General features: G+C 36.7%; 1 protein-coding gene across 1 annotated transcript; it reads left to right on the plus strand.

Moving 5' to 3' along the window:
• The first annotated feature begins 4051 nt into the window (after positions 1-4051).
• Positions 4052-11604, plus strand: LOC132173369 (putative disease resistance RPP13-like protein 1). Its single transcript, XM_059584850.1, has 7 exons — positions 4052-7991; positions 8327-8438; positions 8897-9035; positions 9358-10090; positions 10214-10409; positions 10519-10666; positions 11273-11604. Exon 1 carries the CDS (start codon positions 4052-4054, stop codon positions 7664-7666), a length of 3615 nt encoding a protein of 1204 aa, XP_059440833.1. The 3' UTR covers positions 7667-7991; positions 8327-8438; positions 8897-9035; positions 9358-10090; positions 10214-10409; positions 10519-10666; positions 11273-11604.
• The last annotated feature ends 362 nt before the right edge of the window (positions 11605-11966 follow it).

Below are 11966 nucleotides of genomic sequence, written 5' to 3' on the forward strand. Positions count from 1 at the left end.
CTATTGGTCATCAATTTTAATTTTTAATTTTTTTTTTTTGATTTACTACCGACTCTTTAGGGTCGACATTGTCGACTCTAATACATAAGCATTAGGGTCGACTTTCAAAGTCGACCCTAATGATATATCTTGAGCGTCCCCTTTTAGTGGACGCTATTGGTCATCAATTTTAATTTTTAATTTTTTTTTTTGATTTACTACCGACTCTTTAGGGTCGACTTTGTCGACCCTAATACATAAGCATTAGGGTCGACTTTCAAAGTCAACCCTAATGATGTATCTTCAGCGTCCACTTTTAGTGGACGCTATTGGTCATCAATTTTTTTTTTTTTATTTTTTATTTTTGATTTACTACCAACTCTTTAGGGTCGACTTTCTCGACCCTAATACATAAGCATTAGGGAAAGTCGACCTTAATGATGTATCTTCAGCGTCCACTTTAGTGGACGCTATTGGTCATCAAATTTATTTTTTTAATTATTGTACGCGCTCTTTAGGGTCGACAAAGTCAACCCTAATAAGTAACTATTAGGGTCGACTCTCACAGTCGACCCTAATAATATGTCAATAGCGTCCACTAAAAGTGGACGCTATTGGTAATCAAATTGATTTTTTTTATTTTTATTTTAATTCTTCTACGCACTCTTTAGGGTCGACTTTGTCAACCCTAATAACTAACTATTAGGGTCGACGATCAAAGTCGACCCTATTGAGCTTTTATGTGATTTTTTTTTCTTTTTTATTTTTTATCTTTTAGCGTCCACTTAATTGGTTAATTATTAGGGTCGACTATTGTCGACCCTGAAAGTTTTTTTTTCGCCGCTTAAATTTTTCCCGCCCCTCGGATAATTCCCGCGCGTATATTAGGGTCGACTTATTAGCGTCCACTGTAAAGTGGACGCTAATAGTCCAATTTTTGACCCATTATTAGCGTCCACTTGTAGGTGGACGCTAATACGGAACTATTAGGGGCTACTTTGAAAGTCGCCCCTAATAGTTGAGTATTAGGGGCGACTTTTTAGTCGCCCCTAATAAGTCGCCCCTAATGAGTAACTTTCTTGTAGTGCCTTAGAGTTGGATAATTAATTACCAAGAGAACGAGTTTGGTGTCATCTAGAGAAAGCTATACAAAGTATAAAATATTTGAAAATGAGAAATGATTCAAGGCAAAATTTTTTTTATCATATTTTTTCATCTCATCTTATAAATTATTTATTATATTTGTAGACTTATGTAGACCTTACACAAATTCAATAATAAATCCCACAAATTTAATGGTTAATTCATTGAATTTACAGGAGAATATGAAAAAAATATTGACAAATTATTGACATAAATCATTTCTCTTTGAAAAATTTAATTAAGTTAGGTAGTGGACAATACTAGTTATAGTGTAGAACACATTATATGTTAGACTAATTAAAGATATCACATCCCTTGGAAGGAAGGTGGTTTGAAAGAATCACATCAAGTACTATTTATTCTTTCGCTTATAGTAGGATTTGGTTTGGGTCTAACTCCAAATATTTATAATTTCATATGAAATAAGATTCGTTGGAATTGAAACACGTATTCCTTTGTATCTTGTTATGATACACATGTCTTAATCTCAATAGATTAGGGAACTGGACCCAAGCCAACCTATTACGGATAAAGCCTAATTAAGGACTTTGATGGGCAAGCTTGTGAGCTAACCCCTCTTGGGTAGTGAGACAAAGAAAAAGACTGACATAGCTAAAGCCTTCATATAATATCATTGCTATATATTATATGTTGTGAATTCCTTGGTTCACTTGCAGAATTGGGTTCTTTCATCTAGAGGTCTACAACCCCTTGAGTATATATGACTTAATTTTAATGAAGATCCCCAATTACCAAGTTAATAATTTTTTGTATAAATCCTCAACTCTTGAATGCAGGTGCCACATGATAATTTTCTGAACATTGATGGCATGATTAACTTTCTTTTAATTAACCATCTAAATTAAGAATAACATTTTTCAAACCAATCAGATTCTCATATTAATTGTCAATACATATAATTGAGATTTCATTTGGATTGGATTGCTGTATATGTTCCTAACTTTAATTTCCCTAATAGATATGATTAATATTTTACATTTTAGAAGCCTATAAGGTGATTGGATTCCTTTGTATACTATTCGATGGATGAGTGATGATAAAGAGAACCACGCCCGTGTTTTTTAATATTTTTTAATATTAAAATAATATTATAATTAAAAAATATATATATTAAAAAATAGTAAAAAATATGGGCGTGCATCACGCCTGTGTTCTCTCTATCATAAGTCTCGATGGATTTGCAGTTTTCGTCAATAAAATTATTGTTCATAAGAAAAAAAATAAAATGAGGAAAATGAAAGAAAAATTTGAGATGCATGTAAACAAAAACATCATTCCTCCAATTAATTTCGTACAAAGTGGGAAATAAGAAATTGAAAAAAAGCAATATTAATTTCATTTTAAGGATGATTGAAGACTAGTACTGTTAGCTTCGTCAAAGACATCATCTGATCAAACAAAAATAGTAGAATATTGACAAGCGAGTTTTTAAACAAAAATTTAACCCCCAACCCCGGCACGGTGGTCAAGCGTGTGTTAGAGTGTGTTTGGGCTCGCGAATCACACATCTTTAAACAAAAACCAGATGTGTTTTGTTTGAAAGTGTGCAGAAGATGTTCTAAAAACTATTTCGCGTAACAAAAAATTAAATAATTTTTTTTTTTTTTAATTTTACTAAATGCTTGACTACATTTTTAAAACTCGTCTTGAATTAAGGACAACATAATCAGACAAACATATTTGTCAGAGATTCCTACCTAACCAATAAGAAATGCAGAAGCGGATATTTTAACAAACCAGACTCTTTAGTCTTTATTACATAATTTGGCATAAGTCTTCATCAAGGGAAACAGCAACATTTTGGTAGTTGTGAAATCATTATCGATAACAAATATAATATCATTGTTACAACCAAATTGCTCTTTATTTATATTGTATCGGAATGGACAAGCCAAAAGTGGTGGAAATTAAAGCACGTCGCCCTTAAACTATTGCCCAGAAAAAAGAATATATGTATAATAATTGAATGCTAATCAAGTTGTTCCTAATTTATAGTATGGTAGGACTTGGTTCTTATTTCACATTTTTTATTGAAATGGTCAAAAAAGGCATGTTGATGAAACCATCGATATTTTTTATAAAAACTGCATTGAGATTTTATTGAATGACTACCGGATTGAGGTAGTCTTGTGTACTACCATGAGTAGCTTAAGTAATTTGAAATTTTTACTACAACCACTTGTGAGACTCTTGAAGCTTTCACAGAAGAAACCAATTGCTTCTGCGTTTGAGAGCTTTGCTATCTTTGCATCCTTTCCTGATACAATATTCCTTTCCACGAAGAAATCCATGCCAATAGGAGAGATTTTCCTTGCTGCGTTCCTCCAAGTGCTGTTTGACAAATTGCTGTCTCCGGAGTTGCTGAAGTTTGCACGTCAATACGAGGGACTTGGAGAAAAGCTGGGTAAGTGGAAGAAAACGTTGTCAAGAATTGAAGCCGTGCTTAATGATGCAGGCCAGAAGCAACATACTGAGAGGGCAGTGAAACTGTGGCTGGATGATCTTAGAGACTTGGCTTACGATGTGGAGGATATACTTGATGAGTTCACCACGGAAGCTTTGCTACGCGAATTGAAGGGAGAAAATCAAGCCAACACAAGTAAGGTACGCAGCCTCATCCCTGCTTGTTGTACTGGTTTGACTCCACATGCTTTTAAGATCAACATTAGGCTCAAAGATTGAAATTACCAATCGATTCAACGATCTGGTGATTCAAGAAGATGAATTGAGATTATTGAAAGGAACTGCCGATGGGAGGTCATATAGGAAAATGGGGACTCTGGCACCAACTTCTGTAGTGACTGAGACGCATGTTTATGGCAGGGACAACGATAAAGAGGCTCTATTTGAACTGTTGCTGAGTGAAAAATGTAGGAATGCTCAACTCTCTGTAATTCCTATACTCGGTATGGGAGGTATAGGAAAGACAACTCTTGCCCAGCTTTTATTCAATGATAAAAATGTTCAAGGCCTTTTTGATCTAAAATCATGGGCTTGTGTTTCTGAAGATTTCGATGTTGATAGAGTCACAAAAACAATTTTACAATCTCTAACCTCTGAGAACTGTGATGGCAAGGATCGAAATTGGTTGCAAGTCAAACTCCAGGAGAATCTAAAAGGCAAGAAGTTTCTAGTCATTCTAGATGATCTTTGGAATGAGAAATATCATGACTGGACTATCTTACGTGCTCCTTTCCTAGTAGGGGCTGCGGGAAGTACAATTATCATCACAACTCGCAATGGGGGAGTTTCATCAACCGCGGGTACCGTTCCAGCTTACGATTTGCAGGTGTTACCAAAGGAGGCTTGCTTGTCTTTATTTACCCAACATGCATTGGGGGCAAATGATTTTAGTGCACATCTAAACCTTCAAGAAATTGGTGAGGAAATCGTTAAAAGGTGTAATGGCTTGCCCTTGGCGGCTAAAACCCTTGGAGGCCTTTTACGCACTAAACATGATCCTCATGAGTGGAAGGATGTGTTGGAGAGCAAGATATGGAATATACCCGAAGAAAAAAGTGAAATTATTCCAGCTCTTATGTTGAGTTACCACCATCTACCTTCACATTTAAAGAGATGCTTTGGGTATTGTTCAATACTTCCAAAGGACTATGAATTTGAAGAGCAACAGTTGGTTCTGTTATGGATGGCAGAAGGTCTAATTCAGCCACGAAAGGGGGACAAGCAAATAGAAGATTTGGGTAGCCAGTATTTTCTCGATCTATTATCAAGGTCTTTTTTCCAACAGTCAACTGCGGAGAAATCACGATTTGTAATGCATGACCTCATCAACGATTTGGCTCAATGGGTTGCAGGAGATGTATGCTTTAGAATGGAAGATAGAATTGAGAGCATCAACAAAGGAAAAATTTCTAAAAAAGTTCGGCATTTGTCTTACCTGAGTGACTATTTTGATGGCCCTAAAAAGTTTGAGGTTTTTTCTGAACTCACGTGTCTACGTACCTTCATGCCTCTTATGCTACCTAAGATGATGAGTTGTTATTTGACTCATGATGTTCCTCTTAGATTGTTGTCAAAATTACTATGTTTAAGAGTGCTCTCTTTGAGTGGGTACTGCATCGTTGAGCTACCAGATTTAATTGGTAATCTGAAGCATCTACAGTACCTTGACCTTTCTTACACTCATATTAGAGATTTGCCCGAGTCAACAACCACTCTTTGCAATTTACAGACTTTGATATTGGAGAATTGTCGTTATCTAAAGAAATTACCATCAACATTCAGCAACCTAGTCAACTTACGACACCTCAACATTCTCAATGCAGATGAACTTGAAGGAATGCCTCCCCAAATAGGTAAATTAACTTGTCTTCAGACATTGACTAATTTAATTATTGGAAAAAGCAATTGCTTTGTGTTAAAAGAGCTAGGTTCTTTATTGCTTCTTCGAGGGACACTCATCATCTCACAGTTGGAGAATGCCACCGAATCCAAGGATGCAAGGGATGCTCAGTTAATTGAAAAGCCCAATCTTTCTGCTTTGTGTTTGGAATGGAGTGTCAATTTGGACGAGTCAAAAGATAGAACAAGTGAATTAGATGTACTTAACATGTTACAGCCTCACAAGACTTTGAAAGAGCTCACTATTAGGCACTATGGTGGTATAGAATTTTCGACTTGGTTAAAAAGTCCATCATTTCCTAATATGGTGCTCCTAAGAATTGAAAATTGTAGAAAGTGCACATCATTGCCACCAGTTGGCCAACTACCATTACTCAAAGATCTTTTCATTAATGGCATGGCTAGTGTGAAAAATGTTGGTCATGAGTTTTATGGGGAAGGCTGCTCACAGACCTTTAGATCTTTGGAAACTTTGTGTTTCAAGGATATGGAAGAATGGGAGAATTGGAGCCCTAATGGAGAGTTCCCGCATCTGCGTGAGCTTTCTATTAAAAATTGTCCCAAGCTGTTGGGGACATTACCAAACCATCTTCCTTCACTACAAAATGTTGTTATAGAAAGATGTGAGCAGTTGATAGTTTCAATTTTAAGCTTTCCAGAGCTTTGCAAACTAGAAATTGAAGGCTCAAAAGGGATTATGTGTAAAAGTAAGGTGGACTTCACCTTACTAAACTTTAAGTCTCTTTCAACAATTTTAGAATTCAAATGTCAAGTAGAAGGATTTATGAATGTAGAAATTCTGATTATTCAAGATTGTGAGGAGCTAACGCCTTTGTGGTCAAGTGATGTGGGATTACTACAAACCCTCCCTCGTCTTCATAATATGGAGGTTCGCAATTGTAAAAAACTAGTATCTCTGGTGGCAGAAGAAGTGAAAGAGCAGCGGCAACAACAGGGTATGTCATACATACGCAATGACGTGAAATCTTTACCCAAGGCAGTGGTGTACAACAACACATGTCTTGAGCGTATTTATATTAATAGATGTGATTCCCTGACGCACATTGCAATAGGCCATCTACCTCCAACTCTAAAGCAGCTAGAGATATGGTATTGCAAGAATATGGTGATTTTGCTGGACGAGGATAATACCAAGAGTTGCAGTAACAACACATGTCTTCTTGAGTCCTTGAGGATTAATTTTTGTCCATCCCTCAAATCCTTAACTTCCAGCGGAGAATTACCTGCTACACTTAAACAACTTGATATGTGGCATTGTAAAATGCTAGAGTCGGTTGCAAAAAGCTTCCGTCACGACTCAGCTCTCGAAAGCATTGATATTTGGGACTGTAAAAACTTGAAATCCTTACCCATGGGCATGCACAACCTTACCCATCTACATCATATTTCTATTGACAGTTTCTCAACTCTTGTTTCCTTCCCGGACGGTGGGTTGCTCCCTCGCAACCTCAGAGAGCTGTGGATTTACAATTGTGAGAAAATGCAGGCCCTACCCAACTGCATACACAACATCACATCTCTTCAAGAATTGGGAATATACAATTGTCCAGGCATTGTATCCTTTCCAAAAGAAGGTTTGCCCACCAACCTAACATCACTTCAAATCAGAGATTGCAACATCATTGAGTCCTTGCTTGAGTGGGGATTGCACAAGCTTACCTCTCTTCAACATCTTGAGATTAAAGGTGGATGTCCGCATCTGGAATCCTTTCCAGAGAAGATGCTGCCTGCCTCTCTAACCAGCCTCTACATCAGAAACTTCCAGAATTTGAAATACTTATCTTCCAAAGGTTTTCGATACCTCTCCTCTCTTCAAACATTGGGAATTGGTTGGTGCGAACAGCTGATGTCTTTTCCAGATGACGGTCTGCCTCCCTCACTCTTGGATCTTCGCATCGTTCGCTGTGAAAAGCTGACATCCTTTACCGAGGATGGTCTGCCTCCCTCACTCCAGCAACTTCGTATTGCAAAATGTCCTCTGCTGAAAGAACGCTGCAAGAAAGATCAAGGACGAGCATGGGTCAAGATAGCCCACATCCCTTGCGTTACAATTGATGGTAGGTTCATCTATGACCCAGAACCAGAAGAGCAGGATCAGCTTATGAGTTATTCCGACCTATTTTATGTGTTTTATTCGTAAGACTACTCTTTTGGTTGCCTTACATATAAACCCAAACGTCCGTCAGCTCCTTTGGTTGGGGCTCTTCTTTGATTTCCAATGTGTTTAGGGTCTCCATCCCTAGAATGGGAGGCTACTTTGAATGTTGGCGTTGGAAAGACCGTCTTGCTGCTGTTCTTGTTGGTTTGATGAACGGCGACTGTTCTTGTTGGAGTTAACGACATCACAAGTGTTTGTTAAAATGGCCAAGTGACCAAGCAGACTGAGAAGTTTTTCGACCATTGAGTTTCTCATCACTAACTGCCATGTTGCTGATCATTACAAATTTGCGAATCATCACAAAAAGGTATGGAACTGGATTTTTTCTTCTTTGTATTGTTTCATCTTCAATCAAAGAATACATTAATGGACACAAGAATGGTAAACATTTTTTCTAGTGAACTGAAATTGGTCAAACGTTTTTTCTGAGTGGTTTTGAGCCAATAGCCAGAGAAAATCATATTATCAAGCCTTTTCCATTATGTTTGAGATGTAGACCAGAAAATGGAAAAATATCTCTTTTTGTGATAATAATCAAATGTGTTCCATTGCATTGGTGTGTATTCTATTTGAGAGACTCTTTGTGTATATTCTGTTTATATTTGTTTGTGTGATAAGTTACAATTGTGATTGGTTTTTCAGATCATATTGTAAGAAGAGTGGCCTTCAGGAGCTAATATATCTCATCGAGGGTGGCCCAAATTCTTCTGAAGCTGCCGAAAGGATCGAAAGGCTGTCTTACATCCTCGAAATGGTGATTCTTATGCAATGATCTTATTCCATTCCATCTTAACGTATTTACATTGTTTCTGTCAATGCAATGATCTTATTTAGCCATGGATATGGTCTTGATATAGAATGCTCGATAGTTGGCCTATCAAATATACGTGGTTGTATTTGAGCAAGCCATGTTCTTAATCCACACATCGTTTTTGGAAGTTCCAAACCTCTGCATAATTGATTATTATTATTGAATGATTTATCAGAATACTTTTGCTTCTCATGTTAGGCAATTAGCATTATCTTTCCATTGCCATTTTCTGGTATTCTGTCTCATGTTAATTGGCAAGGAACTTTTATGGCATGGGTACAGGAAACTCCCACCCCACCCCTCCAATGACCTTTTATTTTAATTTTATTTTTGGATGAGTACTGAAGTCCTAGAATTACTTTCTAACATCTGTTCTCAAAGTTTCTCCTTGTGCCATGTAGGTTTAATTACTAGAGAAATTCTGGAGGGATTTGATGTGCATATTACATTAAGGGCTCTTTTTCCGTTGAATCTTTCAAAAGATGCCAAGATTGGAGTAAAATGATAGTCAGCGGTGCATTTACCATTCATCTCATGCAGGTATGAATGTTTTAGTGGGAAGAAAACAGTAACCTATGAAAGTCTAATGGTCATTTGAGTCAATCCATGTTGACGAGAAATGTCTGTTTACTTATACAACATGATTTCAATACTGTTTGTAATGAACTCAATGACACAAATCGAATGATTTTCTCACTGCACAGTGTATTGCATTTGTGCTTTTATAGAAACATATTGGCCGCCCAAAAATTGTGCACTTGGACTTAGAGACTTGATAATTGCCCTTAAATTCTGATTTATCTGTTTCTGGATGTGTTCTTGTCCTTCACGTTTTGAAACCTAAGTTTCTTGTGTTTTTTAGCTATGAAAGAACCATTGGAAACTGTAAATGTGTTCTCACATCTTTTCCGGAGGATGGCCTGCCTCCCTCACTCCTGCAACTTCAAAAATATGAGTATCCTCGGTTGAAAGAAGGCTGCAAGAAAGATCAAGGACGAGAGTGGTTCAAGATAGCCCACATCCCTTGCATTGAGATTGATGGCTGGTTCATCTATGACCCTGAAGAGCACGAACCCATTTCTGACACAGAATCGGTGATATCAGTGTGAGGGGCTCCCCTACCCTTTTGCCTACCACGCAAATCATCATCGCCATGATCCACACATCACTCTGTTCAAGAGGCCTCTAACCATCAGCAGCGCAGGAGAACCAGGCCCAGCATAACATTCATCATTCCACGCAATTTCACTTGTAATCTCTCCAAGTATGATCAAGTAGACTTTATATTTGCCTAAGAAACAATTTGGATGTTTTGGAACTTGGGTTTGTATATTTGTTAATTTTTCTGTTTGGGAATTTTATATTTGCTATTTGTGATGCATAGATGTAAGAGGCTCTTGTCGTTGTGTCTGGACTCTGAACGTTGGCATTGGAGAGATCTTGTTGCTCCTATTTCTTAATGTTCTTCTTTCTGGTTTCACTTAACAGCATAGAAGTGTTTATTAAATTGTTCCAGTAACCATGCAGAGTTTTCATTACTATATATTGCTGATTGTCAGAGATTCAGTGAATTATTGGGACCCCCAAAGAAAAAGGTGAGTAAATGAATTTTGATCCTCTGGTAATGTTGGAGTGTGTGTTGTGATAGTAGCCAATTATGAACAGTTTTTAATGGTCTACCATATTCAGTAACTCAGTTGACAGTGTTCATTTTGCAGAGTATTCGATTATAAACAAAGCGCATCTGTTGGCTTGAGAAAAAAGAGGAAGAACCCTGTAAATCCCAAACTCTGAGCCTAATCGTCAAACCAGGAGCATATGTACTTTTTGTCCAATAATTTGGAATCACACCGTTGTAGGTTGAAGCCGAAGTTTTCAATGTTGAAAATGTTTATCATGGAAAGAATATTGATGGTAATTAGTCCTCCTTTATTTTTCTGGTTTATTCATTGGTTAAAAAATATAATTGATTTTATTGCAATTTTTTGATTGGGGCTCTTCTTTTATTTCCAATGCATTCAAGGTCTCGATCCCCAGAATGGGAGGCTCATTTGATTGACTTGTGAATGTTTGCGTTGGAAGGACCCTCTTGCTGATGTTCTTGTTGGTTTGGTGAATGTGCGACTGAGCTGAACATTACAGTTTACAGATTTGCAAATCATTTCAAAAAGGTATGTAACATGATATTTTCTTGTCTGTATTGTTTCCGCCTCAGTCAAAGAATACATTAATGGATACAAGAATAGTAAATAATTTTCTAGTGAACTGAGATTGGTGAAGTGTGTTTTGTAAGTGGTTTTGCGCCAATAGGAAGAGAAAATCATATTATCAAGCTTTCTTTCCAATATGTTTGAGATTTGGACCAGAAAAATGGAAAAATATCTCATTCTGATCTTTCATCTGTGTGCGAAATAATCAAACGCATTCCATTGCGTTGGTGTTATCAATTAAAATTTGAATAAATAACATCTTAATGACATGGCTCACTGTCCTTGTAATCTTATTGGAGGGAAAATAATATTGATTAACTAGCTTGTAGTTTATATGACATATTCTAATATGCATATGATTTTTCATTATATCATATTTTGAAAGATTAATATGCAAACAAGCGTGTATGTGTGTGTGTGAGAGAGAGAGAGAGAGGGATTGAACAAAAAATTAGTTTTATTTGAGAGACTCTTTGTGTATATTCTGTTTATATCTGTTTGTGTGAATTTTTTTGATTGTCATTGATTTTTTAGATCATCCTGACCTTTTTAGGTGTAAAATTGCAGATTGTAAGAGGTGTGGACTTGAGAAGCTAATGGTTTTAGATCATCAAGGGTGGGCCAAAGTTCTTCCGAAGCTGTCGAGAGCATCAGAACAGCTTAAGCATTTTTGTGAAAAGTATGTCAACGTTTATATAAATGTTGTGTGGGAGATTGTAATCATGACCACTTTGTGATGATTTCATTTCTCCCTCCATTCCAAAATATGAATGTCCTGATTTCAAATCAAGCAATTTCGGATGAAGAATGGATACAATACTCAAAAAGATTTTCCCAATATCACAGCTGGGCACAATTTTTAATGAATGTCTTGTTTGCTATTTTAATAGGCGAACACAGACATGTATGGGGAGTATAAACTTTTTACCTTGTGTTTTATTTGACCTGCATTTTTTTATATGATGTTGTGCTTTGTTACTTTCTAATCTGCATTCTCAAATTTTTCGTATTGTGGCCTTGGACTGTTTTACAACATAAATTCTAGAGGGATATGATCTTCAGAGAACATTGCTGTTCTTCAATCACAATCAGGTGACTAATTTCCCTTAAGTTAAGATCTATCTATTTTTGGATGTGTTCTTTTCCTTAACGTATTAAGTTTGTTGAGTTTTAGTAATGAAAGAACCATTTGAAAATTTGAATATGGTCTGTACTAGTTGTAGAACTGGGTTCTTTCATCTACAGGTCTACAGTCCCTGAG

The sequence above is a fragment of the Corylus avellana genome, chromosome ca1 (assembly GCF_901000735.1).
Source record: "Corylus avellana chromosome ca1, CavTom2PMs-1.0".
Classification (NCBI taxonomy): domain Eukaryota; kingdom Viridiplantae; phylum Streptophyta; class Magnoliopsida; order Fagales; family Betulaceae; genus Corylus; species Corylus avellana.